Consider the following 21,717-nt stretch of genomic DNA (forward strand, 5'->3'; position numbering starts at 1 on the left):
AATAACAGGCAGTCACAATTGGTCCCAATCAGTTGTTTTCAAATCAGAAGCAGTCACTAACCGGTTCCAGTCAGTTGTGTTCACATCAACCTCTACAATTGATCGCAACAGCACCAACAGCAAGCACAACTAGTTGCAGCTAACAGCAGTCGCAACTAGTTGCAGCCAAACTCACAGCAATAATAAGACACCAGATTTAACATGGAAACCCCCCCAAATTGGGGTAAAAACCACGGGACCAAGCTAGGCAAATCTTCTTCCACTATATGCTTGTGGGATTACAACAAGTTCATCTCTAGATAGCACTAGAGGCAACCATACATCAAGATACAATAGATCTTGGATAGCAACAATAAGATTTGGGGGCTGCTACTTGGGGAGTGGAAAGACCTCACCAAATAACGGTGGAACTCAGATTAGAGGCACCAAGGATGTGGATCTGAAGCTTCACAACCTTGGGGACAAATCATTCTTGATCTATTATAAGATCGCCTCTCTAATCTTACTCTTCTCCCTCTCTTTGCTTTTCTCTGGTTTTCTTACCTTCCTCACGCACAAGGAGCAAGGGGTTGAACTGGAGCTACTCTGTTTCCACTGAACTCAGAACTCACGAAGCTTCCTTTCCCTTCCCTTCTCTTGTAAGCCAAGAGACAAAACACTAGATGCACACAAGGTTGGTCCATTTTCTGTACTGCACCCATGACATGTGGGCTTGCTTACTAGAAACATTTACTCTCCTCAACCGCCCACTCATGAGGAGGATTTCTCAACACATTGTTAGCTCAGAACTTGCCTGCCAACTTGATCAGCGCAGACAAATCAAAGGCAAAATTTGTGATCGATCCAATCTGAATTCATCAACTTGAACAAGACTGGATGCACGCAACCCACGTCATGCTCTGGTCGGCTAAGCTAGCTCAGCCAAGGTTTTAGAGATGGGGTAGATCAAACCGCAAAAGATATAACATAGTTCCAATGCATGCTATCTGTCAAACCGCAGTTTAAACACTAACGTCTCTACTATGAAGCATGTTTTCTTCTACCATCATCTGCCACGGAAATGAGCTGTTCCGAGCTGTGGTCGTGGCCATTGACGCACCAACCAAGTAAGTGCTCCAGTGCCGAGCAAGGGCGATTGAAGGCGGTTGACACGTTCCGAAGAGGGCTGCCCTGTTCGGCTTACCCCATATTCGGCTTGTTCGGCTTATTTTTTTAGCCAGAACAGTGTTTTTCTCTCACAACAATTCAGCCAGAACAGTGTTTTTCAGCCAGTTTCAGCCATGTTTCAGACCAACGAAAGTGGTTCCCATTAAGGTCACTCTTCAATAAAATCCTATGCAGTGGCATCAAAATATACGTGCATCAATGCATGGCTCCCGGCTGCTACATCGTCAGGTAATCCGGCAGATTGTTGGGCGCGTCGACGATCCTCCCGCCGACGTCCGAGAACAGCTCGTGCCCTGGCAGCGGCTCCACCCTGCCGTCGGCTCGGACGTGCACCGGGTACCGCATCAGGTGCCCCTGCAGTGGCCCCTTGACGTCGTCGTCCGCCGTGTACCTCCTCTAGCGCGTTCACCAGACCAACACACCGGGGAGACTCCGGCCGCCGGACTTCCTCCTTCCCTAGGTGCTCCTCCCACAGCCACATCTTGTACGCATGCACCTTCCCGCCCAGTGAGTCGGCACCCGTGTGGTTCGGTTGGTATGCGCCGACGGCGATCTCCGTGTCGCGCGAGCCCGCCAGCGAGCACTGGTTGGTGTTGGTGGAGCCGATGATGACGTACTCGTCGTCCATGATCATCCCCTTCGAGTGCCGCCGCTACAGAGCTCGTGCTGTCGTCGGGCGGATCCGCCATCGCCGCCTATTTATTGTGGTGGCCGCCATCGCCGCCGCCGGCCGCCGCGTCCTCCACCGCCAGCTCCCAGTTGCCGAGGCAGTAGAAGTTGAGGTAGTCCTGCGGGTGCCCACCTTCTTTCCCCTCCATCGCCGCCGCGACGACCCTGTACATCATCTCCATGGTCTGGTTCTGCCAGTAGAGGATCTCCTGCGCGGGGCCGGATCTGGGGTTGCCCTCAGGCCACATGGGCATGACCACGTACGCGGTGAACGGCTCGTCGGCGTGGACCTTGCTGGCGACCTTGAGCGCGATCTCCATGGGGACTAGGTTGCAGGCGCCGCTATTTCCGGTACGACGGCCACACGTAGGAGCCACCGATGAAGTTACCGGTTCTCCACGTACACGAACCGCTCCGCCGACCGGATCACCTCTAGGTACGCCGCGTGGATGCTCTGCTCCACCGCCAGTTCTTGTCGCTGACTAGGTGGTGCCAGGACATCTCGGCACGCTCCTAGGGACGCGGGAACCGCTTCACTGACTCGGCGTCCACAGACCGGAAGTTCGGAACACCTGCCGCGTGCCACCGCTCTGAGTCGCCGTCCGGCACCACGTGCAGCGCTGGCTTGTCGCGCTCGTCGTCGGCAATCGGCGTTGGCGTCTACGCGGCCGCCCGCTACCGTAGAGCGATGCTTGGAGGGGCTGAGGATCTATGGGGATGCGCTCCAGCTTTAGTAGCGTGTCGTCCTTCCGTGCGCCGCCTTGCCGCCAAACATCTCCAGCAGCCTGGTCGCCTTCCGCCACCGTTGCTCGAAGTTCTTGAGGACGTCGTACGCCGTCGGCCCATCCAGCCGGCAGTGCAGGTCGTGCCATGGCTGACGCGGGCCCTTGGTGTCCCCCCAACGAATAAGGCTTCGTTCGGCTGGCTGGCTGGGCTCAGCCTAGCTGGCCAGCTCACTCACAGAAACACTATTCATGTCTAGACAGAACAGTATTTTTTCTCTCACAACAATTAGCCAGAACAGTATTTTGGCTTATTTTTCAGTCCTGCCGAACAGCCCATAAGACGATTGCATTATCGATCGTCATAGATAGAGACATCATCAATCTGCTAGAGGTTTTTAGTGGCTAACGACGTACACCAAACAAGGGGTTGTAGACGTCGCCGTGGAAGACGGTGTCGTGGTCACGGAAGAGCCGGTGGCTGGGCGTGTCGTAGCGGCCGGCGCAGAGGTCGAGGCTGTCGAGGAAGGCCGTGATCCGGCGGGTGGACTCGGACGCTGGCGTGTCAACGAGCACGCACTTCTGGTGGTGCGTGTACAGTGTCCCCACCCCGCAGCTGCACACATCGCACTCAGTTTTTTCATTCTTTGACCCATAATAATTGCAAAAAATTAGATGATCTTCCACCGTGAATAAATCGTGCGCTTCACTGAGGGCATCCGTGTGGCGTCCGCGAATGGTGTTTTGACATCTGGCGCTTTTGTACCATCCACCATCGGTTACTTTGGTGAACAAGTACTGGTTTATCCGGTTCTCTATACGCCGCTGTGTACATATGTTGTTTGCGCTCGCCCACACGCGCTGTGACTTGGCACGCGCAGCATCGCTCCCTCGCTCCCTCCGTCACCGCGCCAATGCCGCCTGGCTTCACCGCTCTTAGCGGGAACCTCGCCCCCTTCCTTGCTGATGCGGCCGCAGGCCCTACCGGTGCTTTCGCGCGTGGATGCGGTGGCTGGCCTTGAAGGCCGCTGCGTGCGCGGGTCGAGTACGGAGAGGCAGCCATGGCGTCCTCTTTCCCGGCAGCGCCGACAGATGCAGCGGCCAGCTTTGCTGGCGGCCGTGTGCGCAGGTCTAGGATGGACAAGTGGCCACAGTGTTGAGCTGAGGCACTGACTGCCTTCCCCATCATCAACGGTTTGCGATTTGCATCCTCCGCCTCCCATTCACCTTGCTCACCCAACGCGCTTTACAGTGAATCCGGCCTCATTCGACACCCATCTCCACTGAATCGAATACCACTACCATCTGAATCCCTATCGTCAACCATGCCGCTATGCCAGAGCCGTTGTCTCGACGTGAAATTTTTGCATTTTGGTTCCTTTTGAAAACATTTTTTTACAAAAAGACCTATGCTAAAACGTTTGCTGAAAATAGACCATTTTTAGGTGTCTTATAACATGACATCAAGGTATGAGGGTCGGCGTCGACTGACACGACGCCGAGGTCTTGCCACATCACGGACGACCCCGGTCGACGGCGGCACGGTGGCGCATGGGGTCCGACACGTCGGCGTTGTGTCAACAAACGCCACAGGACTAACCTCGCCGCAGTGGGACTAAACGCCGAGCTATTGGCACCCCCCTTTCCTCACCCCCTTTCCTCTCCCTCCGCCGAAACCCTTTCCACTCGAGGAACCTCCGCTCGACATTTGCTAAAACTAAACCAGAAAACAAGTTGTGTGGATGTGGAGCAAGACATGGAGCACTATATATAGAGATGAAGGCAGGTTCACCATGAATGCTACTTGACAAAAAACTTGTGTGCGTACTCATTTATTGAATCTGCAAAGGCTAGATGCTTCATCTGAAAAGCCTACAACCATGACTGGTCATTTCATCTGAAAATGCTACACCTATGTTTTGTCACTTCATCTAAATGCAGTACATCACTTTGATATTAATTCATTGCGTATACGGATACAACAGTAAACGAATCTAGGCTTTTCAATGAGTTTTCAAATAGACTTTTCATTGACTGCAACAGTACTTGTAGCCCTTTCAATGACTGCAACAGCACAAGTAGCCTTTTCAGTGATATAAATAGTAGCACTACAGTCCTAGGAGAGTTAACGAAGTACAGGGCATAAGACCATCTGAAATAAAAGCATAGTGCATTACAACATAATAAAAAAAGTCCAGGGAATAAGTTCATCTGAAATAAAAGCAGAGTGCATTACAACATAGTAAAAAAAAGTCGAGGGCTACACGACATCGCTCATGAATAAACCAAATACCTACTGAGTGCAACGAGGCCACTTTCCCTTCCTCTGGGCATCGGGATTCTCCTCCATCGCTGCCTTCGCTCGGCGCACACGCTCAAGCTTCTTCTCCCTCTCCGCCCTGTACGCAGCAACACGCCTCCTTTCCTCCTCTTCCTTATGCTCCTTTTCTATAGCCTCCTGTCTGCGTCTCTGCTCAAACCTCTCCTTAACCTCCGCATCCTACTCCTTCAGGCCTTCTAGATGCTGCTTGTCCGACTCCTTGATCTCAGTGTCAATCCACTGCTCAAAGTCACACAGTGGTAGAACGGTCTGCAAGAAAAACAAATTGTTACAAAATAAATAAAATAAGCAATACTTAATATCACAAGAAAATTAATTAACACACAATAAAAATTCCTCACAATCGATGCACGGCGCTGTTGCTTTATAGGTTCCCATGCATAATTAGGACACATCCAGTACCTCTGTCTATATGTTTCCTCATCTTCAGATATGTCTACCTTGCAAGGATCACCACAAAAGCACATGGATCGAGGAACACCTTCAGTGAGAGGCTTTAGGTCGTAGGGATTTGCCCTCTAGCGACCATAGCTACAATTGAAAGAATTTAGTCATATTAATAGAGAACCAAACCTAAACCTAGGGTTTTCTATTTGTTGCACAAATAATGAATAAACATTGGGATTACCTTGGAATACGAGCTTTACCACGCCTTGGCATCCTAACATTACGTAGAAAAAAAATCAACCCAAAGTACCTTGCAACGAATGTAAAGCTACTAACACTAAATCACCATACCTCCCAAATAAGCTTTTCATTACAAACCCTAAGCAAATTTGAATCCCAACAAACATAAAATTTAACTCAATGATTATAAACCAGAACATATACAACAACAACAACAACCATACATTTGGGTCATTCAATCATTTGAGCCACTATACATTGCACGAATGACATGAACATGAACCAAACCTATAATGCCAAGTTCAAAAAAACACAAACAACCGAATCTAAATGGATGAAATGAAAGAGGGGAAAGAGGAGTACCTTGGCAAAATGTTCGAGTCATAAAAAATTAAAATCTAATGACCAACAAATAACTAAAATACATACTAACCCTAATGACCAACAAATAACTAACCCTAATGACACCTACAACAACACAAAGAACCCTAATGACCAAAATAACTAGAAACCAAACTAACCTAACATGTTCAGCACATAAAACAGTTAAACAACAATGCACTCAATCAACATAAGCCATACATTTTATAAATGCAAATACACATATACCAAAACACAATACACCCATGATTCCACATGATTAGAGACAATGCAAGCACATCTACGCGGATAGATTGAAGTAGGGGAGGGACCATTACCTCGAGGAAGCTTCGGGAGACGAGATCCGGGCACCTAGGGTCGTATTTGGGGGTTAGGGTTTCGTGGGGGGCGGTGGGGGAGACGAACAGAGAGCAGGTCGGCGCTTTCAGAATGGAGAGAGAAAGAAGAAGGGGGCCGCGGCACAGCTTCAAGAGTCCAGACCTCGGCGTTGAGTCGGGCCACGCCGAGTCTGGTGGCTCGGCGTTAAGTGACCCCGCGCCGAGCTACTGGGTCACGAAGCGTTGTTGGGCCGCCTGGGCCGCGCGCCGGATGGTGCCAATAGCTCGGCGTTTAGTCCCACCGCGCCGAGTTTGGGCCTATGGTGTTTGCTGACACAACGCCGACGTGTCGGATCCCATGCGCCACCGTGTCGCCGTCGACCGGGGTCGTCCGTGACGTGGCAAGACCTCGGCGTCGTGTCAGTCGACGCCGACCCTCATACCTTGGCGTCATGTTATAAGACGCCTAAAAATGGTCTATTTTCAGCAAACATTTTGGCATAGGTCTTTTTATAAAAAATATTTTCAAAAGGGACCAAGATGCAAAAATTTCACCGTCTCGACCAGGTACGAGTCTGTGACCCCCCCAAGCCCCGAACCAAAATCTTCGCTGTTGATTCAAGCTCACCCGTCGGCTCAAACTGGTGGGCGGCTTTGTCCAGCCGGTGGTCAGACAGATCCGCAAGCCCGCGTATACAAATGTGGCGGCTGGGTTGTCCATGAGCCTTGCCATTCAGCCATTGTAGTCCCATCGCCGGCCAGGGGAGATGAACATGTTGGCCGCTATGATGTCCAACTGTTGGCCGTCAGACTTCGACTGATCTCATTGTGGGGATGCCTCCAGGATTGAGATTTGTTTCTTCCTTTTTCCCTATAATATTGCAATTTGCTTCCACGGACTTTCTAGAGCTCAGTTTTTCATTGGGACATGCTTTGACTCTAATCCGTTTGAGATTCTTCCTTTCTCTACGTTAGTTACCATGGTTTTCTTTTGCCTACACCTTGTGCAACTAATTGAATGAACCCATCCTGCTTTGAGGGTGGACGTGCAGATATATGTCAAGTGTGGACCTGCATGCTTCTATCCTGAGACTGCAGCATTATATAATCTTGACTTGATGAAAATGCAATCATCAGCTGCCTTCTGGAGTTCTAGCAGCACAGCTGAAACTGCTACCGTCCATTAGTATCCACTTCCCTTATATAAAAAATACAAGAATACTATTGTTGCTTTCTTCTTCTAACTAAAATACTTTATTTTTTTAGGCATCAGCTCTATCAAAGAATGCCGACTATTTGTACAAATGTTCTTTCTGCTTATATTTGCATTGGTGAGTCCTGAAGTAATATCTTTCCTGTTAATGATTGGAACAGACAATAAGATTTCCAGGTTTACAGATTAGATGAACATAGAAATGTAACATGCATCAGGATTAGTATCATGTATCGACATGCATGTCACACATAAACATAGGTTACCAATGATGTGGAGTTTGCCCATAAAATTTGCAGACTTATATGTTCTCATGCCACTAGACTGCCTATTCTTTTTTTTTTCCCATCCTCCCAGTGGAATGTTTCAGATACTGAATTGTTTGACCACCGTTGCCTTGCTGAATTGTGTCATCAAACATAAAGTGATGTGTCAAAGCCATTCATCCCTACAATGACGTGAATCATGTTTAGTTTCATCAATGTATTAAATTTGGCCTAGCAAGCTGTACACCAAATTTAATGGACTGCTGCATGTTTGATTTTTAGAATGACTGATAATGATAGAACACTCAAGGTTGAGGCAGCCCTTCTATAACATGTTTCGGAGATCCTTGCCTTGCCTGCAAGGAAGGTGCTTCAGTACTCACTGTAAGCTGAGCGCTTTCCGTGAAAAAAATTCAAGTTTTCTGACGTGTGATTATTGGGATGGTGAAAACCAACGTATTCTTTATGTCCAAATTCAGCCTCCTTTTCGTTGTGAGACCGCACGTCCATGGCCTATGGTCATGCCGAGGTGTGTGTTCGCAGAAGTCTCTTTTTCTCCATTAGGTTCGCAGGCCAGTCAGGTAGGTTTTTTTGTGTGTGTTGCTCATCATTGAAGAAAAAGGTTAAAGTAGGCTTCACATGGCACAGTGACAAGATCAAAGGCGCAGAGCAAACTATGATTCGTTCAACAATGGAAGGGAGTCGAACATTATTTTCGAACTTGGCATGCAATGGAAGGGAGCAAACTATGTTCGGTTGGCTGGTTCGTATCGTTGCTGGTTCGTGAAGAAGTACTGCTGGCTAGTTTGCGTGAGAGAAAAATACTATTCCAGCTGGAAATTTACGATCGTTTACGACAAGCCACAGCCAAACGAACAGGCTAGGGAAAATTCACTCACTCACTCGTGGTGCCCTGCCCTGCTTCAAATGCAAACTTTACTTACCCCCGCTTGGTTCACGATCACGAGGAATGCATGGTCGTTTTCCTCCCGACATGGCATGTGTTCCGTCTGTTTCGTCGCACGCAGACGCACCCGCCGCCGTGGCAGATAGATGTGCCTGCTTCTTCTGTCTGTGGAACCAGCCGCGTTGCACCGGAACCACCACAAAAAGCCCACGCAACCGGCGTCTGCCACCTCGTGGTCGCAGCCTGTAAACATACCAGCCAAGCTGTACAGTACGACGTGCCCTTCCCCGGCCGAGAAAAAGAGCCTTTTTCACTTTCACGCCGCTGGCCGACCAGCCGGCCCAAAGCAGCAACAAACAATGCACGGCGGTTGCAGATACGTACCACTGATATTTGCAGTTTTGCACATCTGGTTCTGGCGCGGAAACCAAGAAAAGGTAAAATTACGAAATTGCCCCTACGAAATATCTTCCACCGCCGTCTTGGTCGAGCTTCGCCCAACACCCAATCCCAATCCAATCTTCGGTCCGTCTACCTCCCCTTCTCACTGCTCGCACCGCATCGCCGCGTCCATGACATGCCGCACCTCTCCACCGCCTCCTCCGTAGAAGTCGCGTCGATGTCGCCCTTCCCGCGTCTCCACGCGCCATTGCCCATCTCCGCCTCCTCTTCCACAGTGCTGCGAGTGTGCGGAGCGGACAGAGCTGCCTGGGCCACGACGTCGGAGAGGTGACGGAGGAGTTCGACGGTGGCAGCGTGGTACTGGGCAGCGCCGGCGACAGGGCCGACGCCGACGCCGCGGGTGCTCGCCGGCTGCACGCGCTCGCCCCCCTTCGTGCTGACGGCCGCTGTAGACTGGGTGGAGGCCGTCTGGGGAAGTGGAAGGAGTGGGCACGCCCAGAACGGTGGCGCAGCGATGCGGAATGAGATCCGCACCCTCGGCGCGGAAGGCTGAACGGGAGAATGAAGCTGCGTTCCTATGAACGAGACGAGGAGCTTCTGGAGAGCTCACGAGAGCCTTCGAGTCCAACGAGATCGTTGGTTCTCTCCTTTCTTTTTTTTTTATTTGTGACATAAATTAATTAATTTTTTATTTTTCTGATCTCACCTGTGGCTGGTATAGTTTGTTGTGATAGTTACAGGTGACCTTTATTTTGGGAAAAAACTTGAATGGTAGATGTAGTTTTATTAGTGGGACGGAGGGAGTGCATAGCAACTTGGATAATTTATAGCTTCAAATTAACTCAGTACATGGAAAGCGATCATTGCACCCAGCGATCCACAGTGATCGATGACATCAGTTCTTAGTAGGGTAGGGGCGGTAAGGATCGCGATAGCCAAACGCAAAACCTCCAGGGCGCGGATGCAGCACACGGGAGCGAAGATAGCACATTTCACAGACTTTCTGCACATGCTGATGTCCACACGCAAATATCTTCTGTATGCCAGGATGTGGAACATCAAAGCGCTTGTAGCACGTCTTGCAAAAGGAATCCACTGCAAAAACACAGGAAGCCAAGCAATATACTTCCGTATAAAAATGAGTAAAGTGAACGATCGTGTGGTCTGTGTGAGATACGAAGAGGAATAGGATGAGAGAGGGGGGGTCATACATTTGCCACTACGACGAGTAGAGAACCCAAGAGGGAAACCCAAGACACTGTAGGATTCAGTAACTGGTTCATCTGAAAACAGAAGGAACAGAAGGCAAAAATTAATTTATACAGAAAGCATTACAATGTAACCGCAAAGGTACTCATGAGGTAATTGTAATGATCTTCTTCCAACGAGTACATACAAGATAGGTGTGTTGTATAAAAGAGAAACAAGAAGAAAGAAGTAGAGCATACCTAAGGGGGTGCATGTGACGACGCCATCGAAATCATTTATATGAGCAAGCTCGAAGAAAAAGAGAGTCCTTGGAGCAGGAAGGAATGAGAACCAACCAGAGCGCTTCTTACGAGCTACAAAGTTCCCATGAGTCCAGCAAACGCCATTGTGAAAATGGGCATTCCGGTACACCTTGCCTGGAGCAGGCTCATACTTATTGCCCTGACTCAAACCAATCCAATCATTCACGAGGTAAGGAAATTGGCTAGTGTAGCAGGGCAAAAACAGTAACAAACATTAGATTAATGGGTTGCATCGTCCACTAATCAAAATTGGTGTTGAACCCTAATCGGTAGACTTGTGATCCTAATCAGTACACAGGTTAATCATTATACTTGTGATCCTAATCAGTACACAAGTTAATCATTATACTTGTGATCCTAACACAAGTTAGGACCTTGATCAATATAGATGCTTTGGCACCTAATCAGTGCACAAGCTGCGCCCATAATCAGTACACAGTGCGACCATAATCAGTATATCTGCTGAAACCTTAATCAGGAGACAAGCTGCAGACCTATAATTGGTAACGGATGCATCGACCCTAACCAATGTACTGGCTGTGGCCTGTAATCGGTATGGGTGCATGGACAACTAACAAAAATGGATGTTGAAACACCGAGATGTATATTTGTTGTGGCTCTTATTTGAACAGATTCCGCGAACTTGATTAGTATAGATGATGCAAGCCTAATCAGTAGGTACGAGTAAATGGAACCTGTGTTGTGCTTGGATGCATACCACGAATCATGCCCGTAGCTAATTAACTAACAACGATATACTTGGAGAGGAGACATAGGCACATAGTAGACTCATTTTTCTATTTTCCAAAATCAAAGGCCCACTGTTTAGGCAAAAAAATTATTTGACACTTTGCATGCGTAGCCATTGAAATGTTGTTATTCATTATTTTTATTTTAGGATAATCTGCCACTATTTTGTGTCAAATATGGAATACTGAAGAAATTAACAAATGGATTAGTTTCTTTTTAATCCGTATGCACGCAAACAAAAATCAGTAACATAGCTGCACGTAGCATACTCTAGCGCTTGGGTCGGAGGTGCATGCATGCCTGTCTCTAGCATGTGGTTCGTGTATGGCTGCATGCAGTGCGTGTCAGGTCCCCCCTTGCGCGGGTGGACAGGGCGTGTGGCGGGCAGGAGTGGGTGCGTGTGGGGTGGCGCATCCGCGCATGCGAGGGGGTTGGTTTGGTTCGTGGTGGGTTTGTTTAGTTCGCTGGACTGATCCATGGTGTAGAATATATATACTGCCGGCACCAAAAACTATATATACTTAGCTACCCCTCCGTTTCAAATTATAAGATGTTTTAGCTTTTCTAGATTCATAGTTTTTTTTGGCTACGTACCTAGATATACGTTATGTCTAGATACATAATAAAAGCTACGAATCTAGAAACGGCAAAATGTGTTATAATTTGGGACAGAGGAGTTACGGCAAGTAATAAATTCCCTGAAAGATCAACTAACTGGTTTTTATTGCTATATTGCTGTTTTATTATTATGGTATAAAACCAGATTCAGAATCGCAGTTTGTCACACATTCATCCATTTTATGCACATACGGGGTAGGATCCATGATAGGATGGATCACGAACCGGATGCTTAAGGTTGTAGTAGTGCAGGCAATCCATGGTAACCTCGCGATCCATAGCTAATCGCTTGAAGTAGCCCGGCCGTCTATGTCTGAACAAATAGAATAGCACGGCATTGAATTGTAATATGCGCAATCGAAATCGGAACCGAAAACAAGAAAGAAAAAAACGGATGGAACGAGGGGTTACCGTAGAACCATCTCCATCTGTTCCTCAGTCAGCGCCTGACCGACGGGGATGGAGCAGGGATCGAACCGGGAGAAGCACTGGCGCCACAGCCGCGCGAGGCGCGAGAGCAACGACTGCTTGGCTGGTGGCGGCGGGGGAGGAATTACAAGGCGGTCCAACGCCTCGTTCCCGGCTGGGGTGAGGAGGAAGCCGAACTCCACTGACACGGCGACGCGGGGGGCCTTGGCATCCTGCGCTGGCATGACTCCGACGAGGGGAGTAGCCTCCGTCTCCGTCTCCGCCTCCGTCACCGTCAGCGTGACCGGGGCCATGGCTGCTCCGACCCGAGCGGTCGCGGTTGCGGGTAGGGTTAGGGCTAGTGTGCGGTGCGAGTCGACAAGACGACGACCGGGGCGAAAGGGAAAAAGAAAGAAGACGCCGGTAGTAGATGCGGGGCAAAAGAAAAAGGAAAACAGACACAGAGAGATAGAACGGCCTAGGCACACGGCCCAGCCCACCCGAACTCGATGGGAGGACGGCCCAGGCCCAAGAACCCCCACCTTCTCCTTCCCCCTATACTCTGCTCGCCTCCTCACTGTTCCCTGCTCTCTGCCTCACAAAGCGCCGCGGCTGCTCGCGGTGGACACCAGAGCTAGCGACAAGTTGCGAGGCGACGACGAGCGGTAGAGCCGACCGCCAGCGCCGCCGCCCTCCTCCGTCCACAAGCGCTCCGATCCTCCTCCCCAGGCGCCGCCGTGCCACCACTAGTGAGGTATATATACCCTCGTCGCTCTACTAAAACCCAAAACCCCACCTTTCGCCGTGGCTGCCTCTCGGCCTCTCCGGAGCTACATTCTCTTCTCTCCAACCCAAATTTTGAGATTTTGCTTTGATTTAGGAGATGGGGACGAAGATTGACTGGGATGCTGTGCTCCTTGGGGAGGTTGACTGGGATGCCGTGCTCCCCAACCATCAATGGAAGCGACGCGGCGCGAGGAGCTGGGAGCACGTGATGCCGCCGCCACAAAGACAGTTGGAGATACTCCCCAAGGATGTCGGTAACGCGCCTCCCTCCATCGCCGGCCTCCGTCCATACACCGGCCTCCGTCTGTACACCGGCCTCCGTCGTCCGTACGATGAAATTTAACAGCTTTGCGCTTTGTTGTATGCAGGTGGGTCGTGCGCCGTCCACTCCTTCTCGGAGACCCTCACCGGCTTGCTTCGCATAGGCCTTCCCCCATCCAGCATCAAAGTCGACCTGCCCCGCCTTCTCCATCTGTCAGCCGCCAAGGGCATCCTCACCGACGAGGGCTCTGCCCTGGCGTGGATCGACCTTCTTGCCAAGAGTTATGGCATACCCTTGATGGTAAGATTGCTGAACGCCACATAGGCCGCGAAGAGTTCGGGCTGGGGCAGCTGGACGCTGACGCTGACATCTACGCCCTCAACACCTCCATCTTTTCCTTACCATCACAGCCCATGCCATTCAGCAAGCGCAGCCGCACCCCTGAGGCAGCGCAGCAAGCCATCGAGTACCGCGAGCGCCTTCTGGACGTGGGGCCGCTGATAATCTGTTTGGACGATGATCAGCGCTACGGTAAACCACGCCAAGATGGTCAGCCTTACTATAGGGTTAAGGACTCATGGCTCTCATTTGGCGTGTTGGAAATATGTGCCTAAAATACATTCTAGATTTTATTTGGAGGAAAAACTCATAGATAAAAAATAATGCAAGCACATAAAACATGTAAACAGGCAACGTACTGACTAGGATAGGATTGCGCAAGGAAAATACTCAATGATCCCGCGCAGAACGTAGTCGAACGTGTTGAAGTAGATGTTGCAGATCACCAAGCGGTCACGTGTAGACGCTGCCCAAAAACCTGATTGCCGCCCCGTGCAGGAGTCTCGCGGCAGTGGTTTCGGAGATCCCGCTATCTTCAAGTCCGGTGCACGCCGAATTCAAAGGTCGACGAGGCGCAGCAGCGAGAAGCTCAGCACAGCGAGTGGGGAGGTGAGCGTGTGACTGCGTACCCTTCAACCAGGACGTCTCCTGGTTCTATAGGCCTTCATAGTGCATCAATTCCCCTCATCAAATAGTAGAAACTGTCCATTTGAATGACAGAAACTGCTGCAATTGAATAGCAGAAACTGACACACCTTATTACTGTTTAAAATGGCAGTTTCAATCACATTGAAGCGCCATTATGCCCAGCATAAAAAATAGAAACTACATAAATAATAGCCTGCTGTACACATACGTGTCGCGCTCGTCGCAAGTCAGGCCTAAATCCAACATGGCGATCCTCCCAAGACGGGGCATTGTATCACTGCTTATGGGTATAGGTGCCCGGGAGGCGATGTTCGCACTCTTCGTGTGCTATACCAAGAGAACATGACCAACACCCCTACTGATGACCCAGGACGTCTGCTCATTCACCCAGACGCGATCGACTCTTACCACGTGGTATGCCTCAAAGATCTCCACTTGAGCAATACACCCAGCCCGGGTTACATGGATGTGGAGCTGCTTCATGCTCGCAAGAAGAAATCTTGGTGGAAGAAGACTATCGATAGCATCTTCTAGGCTGCTACCCGCTCGGTATGGTTAAGTGAAAAACAGAGTTTTCTAGTCGTTTGGCACATTTTGGGCTGTGTTCAGGTTTTTGCTGTTAGGATTTCATTTCCACGAACATGTCTCATGAGAATTCCACTTTCACTGTTTTTTAGGGTGGCGGCGGCAGAAGAGGAGAGGAGAGGGGCGGCGTGTAGAGAAGAGAGGGAAGGGAGAGAGAGATAAAGGGTTTAACCCTAAACTTGCTTGCCTTTCTCATTGTCTCCCTCATATATATAAGGGGGTTACAATTGCTAATGGGCTTAGCCCATGAGTCTATCCTCCTATCGAGGCCTGATCTATAACAGCTGGGCCTATTGCCCCTGGCTACTTTAACTAGCCTATTGCCTTGTTCTGTCGTCATCTCCTGGCGTACGTCTTACCGACCATGACATCTCTCCCCGTCTGAAGAATCAGCTCGTTCTCAAGCTGAAATTTGGGATATAGCTTCTGGAAGAGCTCAGCATCTTCCCAAGAGGACTCTGTAGCTGGCTGTTTCTTCCACTTGATCAATACCTGTAGTTGTTCCCAATGTAATCTTGATTTAAGCATGAGGTCGGGTTCTAGAACTGCAGCTCCTTCGTGCATTGTTGGCACTTGTCCTGGCTTTGAGAGTGGTGTACCTTTATGTGGATTAAGCATACTCACATGAAAGGCATTGTGGATGCGAGCCTCATCAGGTAGATTCAAGCAGTAGGCAACGGAGCCGATGCATTCACTTATCTGAAAGGGCCCGAAATATTTTGGAGCTAACTTGCCTTTCTGGAGGTTGGAGATTCCCACCGCTACTCGAGCCATTAGTTTAAGCCACACCCAATCGTCGACTTGGAATGATTGATCCGTGTGCTTGTTATCATAATATTTGTTGTAGTAATCCTGGGACTGTTGGAGACGTACCTTTGTTTGTTCCAAAAATTGGTCACGTTCGGTAAGTAAGTCATCAACTGAAGGTAGTGTAGCATCACCTGGGCTATATGTTTTAAACTATGGAGGGTCACGTCCATAGACTAGTTTGAATGGTGTAGTGCGGATGGATTTATGCTAAGCAGTGTTGTAGCAAAATTCTGCCCAAGGAAGCCATCTGATCCATTCTTTGGGTCTGTCTCCTGTCAAGCAGCGCAGGTACATAGTGATGATTTTGTTGACGATCTCTGATTGGCCATCTGATTGCGGGTGGTAAGCTGATGTCATCTGTAGTTCCTGCCATAATCTGTTGGTGAAGACGGCATCCCTGTCTGACAATGGACTTTGGTAACCCATGTAATCTGACTATCTTAGAGAAGAATTTGTGGGCCACCGTTGTTGCGGAATAAGGATGTGCCAGAGGGATGAAATGAGCATATTTGGAGAGGCGATCCACGACAGTGAGAATAATAGATTTACCTCCGATCTTAGGAAATGCTTCAATAAAATCCATGGATATGTCCTCCCAGATTTGTTCTGGTATTGGTAGTGGTTGAAGGAGGCCAATTGGGTGGAGGTGTTCTATTTTATTGCGTTGGCAGACTGTGCAGTTACTAACAAACTGTTGAACCGTTTGTTTGGCTCGAGGAGTATGAAAAGTTTGCTAGAACCGATGTAGTGTTTTCTTAGATCCCTCATGTGTAGAATTATGGATGGCGTGGAGAACTTCTTGTAAGATAGGTGAGGATGATGGAATATGTACCCGTCGTGTGTAGAGGATGAGGCCATCCTCGAATGTCCATGCAGGAGAGAGTTGCCCTATTTTGATAGACTATGCGAACTTGCATGCCTCTTCATTGGTAGTGATTTCAGCCTTGAGATGATCAAATGCTGGGAAAGTAATCTCTGACAGGACCATCAATGAAGGCTCGGTCGCATCCCGGTGGGACAAGGCGTCCGCCACTGTATTCTGTTTGCCTAGTTTATACTCAACTATGAAGTCATAGCCCAACAATTTACTAACCCATTGGTGTTGTGGAATTGTTGAAAGGTGCTGATCCAGAATGTATTTGAGACTGTAATGGTCAGAACGGATAAGAAACGTGTGCCCCTAGAGGTAGGGTCGCCAATGCTTGACTGCTGTGACCAAACCGATTAATTCTCTTTCATATGCAGCTAATTTTGCATGTTAGGGAGCAATTGTGCGGTTGAACAAAGCTATTGGACCGTCTCCTTGATGAAGTACTGCTCCAAACCCTGTGAAAGACGCGTCGCATTCCACCAAAAATGGTTTGTTGAAGTCAGGTAGCTGCAAGACTGGTGCTGTAGATAAGACATGTTTGAGTTGTTGGAATGATGTCAGTGCTAGCTCAGTCCAGCGGAAATTGTCCTTCTTGAGGAGGTCTGTCAGAGGCTTGGCGATTGCACCATAATTTTTGATGAATTTTCTATAGTAGCCAGCAAGTCGAAGAAAGCCTTTCAATTGTTTAACTGTCACAGGCTAGGGCCAAGAAGTGATGGCTTTAATTTTTTCTAGGTCAACTGCAACTCCTTGATCTGATATAATGTGTCCTAGATAGCCCACAGTGGTTTGTCCAAAGGAACATTTGGATTTCTTAAGGAATACTAAATTAGCCTGTAGGAGAGCCAGTACCTGTCGAATGCGTTGGAGATGTTCTTCCCAAGTTTTACTGTAAATCAATATGTCGTCGAAAAATACCAAAACAAATTTCCGTAGGTAATGGCCAAGAATGTCATTCATAAGAGCTTGGAAGGTGGAGGGAGCATTGCACAGGCCGAAAGGCATGACCAAGAATTCAAAGTGGCTGTGGTGAGTTCTAAAGGTTGTTTTCTCAATATCATCGGGGTGCATGCGTACCTAATGGTATCCTGATCTGAGATCCAATTTGGTGAAGCACTTAGTTCCTTCAAGTTCGTCAAGTGGTTCATCAATTACCGGGATCGGAAATTTATCTTTATTGTGTTGTCATTGAGAGCACGGTAGTTAACATAGAATCGCCATGATCCATCCTGTTTTTTAACGAGCAAAACCGGTGATGAGAATGGGGAGGTACTATATCTGATGATCCCCTGTGTCAGCATACTATGGCATTGTTTTTTCTAATTCATCTTTTTGAATCTACGGGTAGCGGTAGGGTCGAACAACTGTCGGTTTGGTTGGGTCTTTGAGATGAATACGGTGGTCATATCGCCGTTTTGGGGTAACCCTTGAGGTTCCTTAAGAGTGATGATAATGTCTGCAGGAGGTTGTCCATTGATTTTGGAGCACTCAGTGTGTGTGGACGTGGTTGTTGCGGTGGCTTGCTTAAGCTTGTCCATATAATTCAGCGTCCATTGCGCCAGAATTTCATAGTGAGGTCGTTGAAATCCCAGATGATTGGTCCGAGTAAGCTTAACCAATAGACCCCTAAAATAAAATCATATCCTCCGAGTTTGATGCTGTAGCAGTCAATGATGAATGGTTCTGTGTCGATCTGGACTGATAAATTGTTATAGATACCCATATTAGAAATTTGATCTCCATTTACAACTGCAACTTTAGGAGAGTTCGGGGCAAACGTGCGCTGGAGGTTGAGGTCAACTGTTGTATCTAAATCAATGAAGTTGTGTGTTGAACCTGAGTCTAGTAGTGCTAGGAAGCTAGTCACGGCCATCGATTGAGAGTTGAACCTGCATTGTTTGACTTGTGGTAATTCATGTAACCGCATTAAGTGAGATTTGTATGTCTTGGTCGTCCGATTGGTCATGCTGAACAGACTGCTATGGTGGAGTTGTGGGCTGAAATTTCCTAGCCAATGCTATTGCTGTCTCCAAGTCTGGGGTTGTTGAAGTTGAATGCCCATCTGCAGTGTTGATGCTAATCCGGTGGTGTATAGCATCACTTGCTGAGCAGTTAACATGCCTGTTACCTTGGTAAGCGTGAGGAGAAATTGATTGGTATATTTGTCCAATTCACTTAATTGGCATGTGTTGGTGAGGTCGCCAAGATGGTTGTGATGGAGCGGAGGGCCGAAGCATCTATCAATCGCTTTAGAAAATTGGGGGCAATTTGGGTGGCCAACTTCTTGCTCCCATCGGATGAACCAGGTGAGGGCGTCCCCTTCAGGTGAAAGGCTGCCAGATGCATCTGTTCGTCCTCTTTGGTGTTCTGAGCGACAAAAAATTTGTTGCATTTGTACAGCCACTGAGACGGCTCCTCGTTCCCATTATATTCTAGAAACGATAATTTATGGTGGTTTGTCGGGCAGCAAGGATGATGTTGTTCGCCTTTCTATATGTCCTTGTTGTGCTCTGGATCTGGTGGAGCCTCTGGTGAACTGCTTGAATTGGCAGAACCGGTTTTGGTGGAGGAAGTGCGATCTGCGGTATGGAGGGAGTTGGTAGTATTGTGCGCTTGGATGGTGGTACATACTTCTGTTCAGCCTCCGGATTGGAAAAAAATTCGAACATCTTCATCCAGCGATCAGTGATGACACGGATGTCCTCCATGGAGATGTCGCGACGTGGCTTCGGATACTAGTTGTTAGTCGCTTGATCGTCTTCGGCAGCTGACGGGGAATTGGGCAGCCGGTTAGGGCTTGCTAGCAGCGGCTGGCAGGGTAGGGGCGGTGTCCTGGTAGGGTAGCCTGGTAGGCGGTGACCGGTGGAGCAGCGCAGCAGCGGGCAGGGAAGGGCGGTGGCAGTAGAAGAGGAGAGGAGAGGGGCGGCGCATAGAGAAGAGAGGGAAGGGAGAGAGAGGTGGTCTAAATATGTTTGTATCTCCTAAAATAACAAGTGAATTTAGATGTGATAGGAGCATTTACTGAGATAGTCTAATGAGCATTGCTTCTGTAAATTGATTTATAGTTGTAGGCCTTCTAACATGACAATCTCTGTACATAGAAGCATTTACAAAGACGGGCCTAGTAGGAGGCCCGCCTCAAGAAAAGCACACGACCCATTAAAAAACTACCCCAACCCTAACTCACGCACTTAGCGCCTCTCTCAACCGTTCCCCCACTCATCTCTCACCCAATGTCCCTCTCCCTCCCCCCTCTCCTCTCCATCACCTAGATCCAACACTAGACAGCCTGACCAGCTACCTGACATGGCCGACGATGGGTGGCTCAAGGGGCAAATTGGTTGGCGCGGGCGACGTGAGGGACTACACATAGGCAACCCAGGGAGCAAGCAGCCTAAGACGCAACTAGTTCATCTGGAAGTAGTGGGGGGATAAATCCGATGAGGGGACCAGCTGACCCGGTCTGACTTACTTCAATGACAGAGACAACTACTACATGGTAAGGCTTGCTCACCTTGTTATGGTTTCTAGAGTAAACAATGTGTTGGATTTCATGTGCTAGGGCCAGCGGCCGTCGCTTTTGTCCTTGATCCGGTGATGCCATGTGGCCTTTTCGATGTCACATGGATCCATCGATGAGAACCATGCCTCCCTCTTCCATTTGTGATGGTCCAAGTCAGGGTTTATTGGCGGGGCCTGACGAGCCTCTAGAATGGGCAAAAAAATTTCAATCCATTTCCAGATGCGGATTTCTAATACACCCACCTCTAGATTCCATTTTCACAAATGGGTGAATCGCCCCACCACTAGAAATCTTCGATTTATAGAGACCTCCTAGCAGGGGCGGACAGACATGCTACCTTTGTTAATGCTAAACGATCGACTGTGTAAATCCATTCTATAGTAGAGACCATACAGGATTGGGAGCATCTAGGCTTTATCCTAGTTTGGCTCTGCCAACCAAAATTCAACTTCATCTGTTTGTAAGCTCTACTAGCTAGAAGTGAGAAGGCGACTCCACTGTTGAAAGGACCCATTATGTAGCTAGAAAAAATAAAATGACTCACTGACTCTAGGCTGGATTGGTATAGGTCCTCAATTTGGAAAGTATTTGGGACATTATATTTAGCTTTCCGACATGTAATTAAACCTATGTGCATATATAATACCACAAATTTACAATGTTTTTTCTTTCAAAATAGAGTATTGACGCAGACGCGCTCAAATAAACACACACGTACCCACAACCCTAGTAGAACCCCAAGTGACTGAGCCAACAAATCTTGAGATTGATAAAGCCATCTAGGTAGGTAGGTTTTACCGCAATGGAATGTAACCAACCGAGTCATGTTCAGTTCTTGTGTACAAAAATCTCAAATTTGAAAAATCCTAGTCCATTTCACTATGTGACATTGAAAGCTTAGTTGTTGCATTTTGACGTACAGTTAAATGCTTCCATGACGTACATATTATGATACCTAGCTACATGTAGTAATGTTGCTCGAGCGTATACATCCATGATGCATATGTATAGGTATGCATGTATATAATAGCAATAACGCTCATATTGATCAAACGCATGCAAACGATGATTTTCTTGATCAATAGACATTATTGAAATCATCGATGAGCTTCATTCTTTAGAGAGATTATGGGGGTCCTTTGTGTACTTCCTAACAATGAGGGTGAATCTAAAAGCAAGGATAGTGTCGAAGATGGGAGGAGAGTGGCGGGGTGATGGAACAAGGTCTATTATATATGTGGACGTCCAAATAGGAAGGGAAGAAACAAGGAGAGCATTGGATGCTCATGGTTGATCATCGAAAAGAATAAGAAGTACTAGTTTTAGATGTTTGTTCTATAGCATCTCACTTGATACATATATAGGATCTTTGGCATGTTCCTTTGTACTGTGGTTCTCACTACGCCAGATTCTTACTGTAGCAACGGGGGGATTTTTACTGTAGGGGCGGCTGGGGTTGGGGGCGCCCCTACAGTGGGCGTCCTCGGGCCCCAGCAGCCCAGCCGCCCCTACAGATGGCACTGTAGGGGCGGCTGATAACCTGAGCTGCCCCTACAGTTGGGGCTGATCTGTAGGGGCGGCTCAATCACCAGCC

The 21,717-nt window shown here is 48.5% G+C and overlaps 2 protein-coding genes and 1 pseudogene across 3 annotated transcripts; 1 reads left to right on the forward strand and 2 right to left on the reverse strand.

The window, feature by feature from the left end:
- Positions 1-1,383: 1,383 nt before the first annotated feature.
- Positions 1,384-3,885, reverse strand: LOC136468466 (phospholipase D delta-like; annotated as a pseudogene).
- Positions 3,886-9,816: 5,931 nt separating this feature from the next.
- LOC136470957 (uncharacterized) lies at positions 9,817-12,749 on the reverse strand. The gene is made up of 5 exons (XM_066468687.1): positions 12,303-12,749; positions 12,117-12,204; positions 10,461-10,662; positions 10,224-10,295; positions 9,817-10,107 (listed from the first exon to the last, which is right to left on the reverse strand). The coding sequence occupies exons 1-5, from the start codon at positions 12,611-12,613 to the stop codon at positions 9,908-9,910; spliced, it is 873 nt and encodes a 290-aa protein (XP_066324784.1). The 5' UTR covers positions 12,614-12,749; the 3' UTR covers positions 9,817-9,907.
- A 181-nt stretch (positions 12,750-12,930) lies between these two features.
- Positions 12,931-13,819, forward strand: LOC136470958 (uncharacterized). 2 transcript variants are annotated; one of them, XM_066468688.1, is made up of 3 exons: positions 12,931-13,053; positions 13,180-13,339; positions 13,454-13,819. In XM_066468688.1, the coding sequence occupies exons 2-3, from the start codon at positions 13,183-13,185 to the stop codon at positions 13,669-13,671; spliced, it is 375 nt and encodes a 124-aa protein (XP_066324785.1). In that variant the 5' UTR covers positions 12,931-13,053; positions 13,180-13,182; the 3' UTR covers positions 13,672-13,819. The 2 variants fall into 2 exon arrangements, with proteins under 2 accessions (XP_066324785.1, XP_066324786.1); XM_066468689.1 differs by having other exon boundaries at positions 13,039-13,053; positions 13,183-13,339.
- Positions 13,820-21,717: the final 7,898 nt, after the last annotated feature.

This window comes from Miscanthus floridulus, chromosome 8 (genome assembly GCF_019320115.1).
Source record: "Miscanthus floridulus cultivar M001 chromosome 8, ASM1932011v1, whole genome shotgun sequence".
Classification (NCBI taxonomy): domain Eukaryota; kingdom Viridiplantae; phylum Streptophyta; class Magnoliopsida; order Poales; family Poaceae; genus Miscanthus; species Miscanthus floridulus.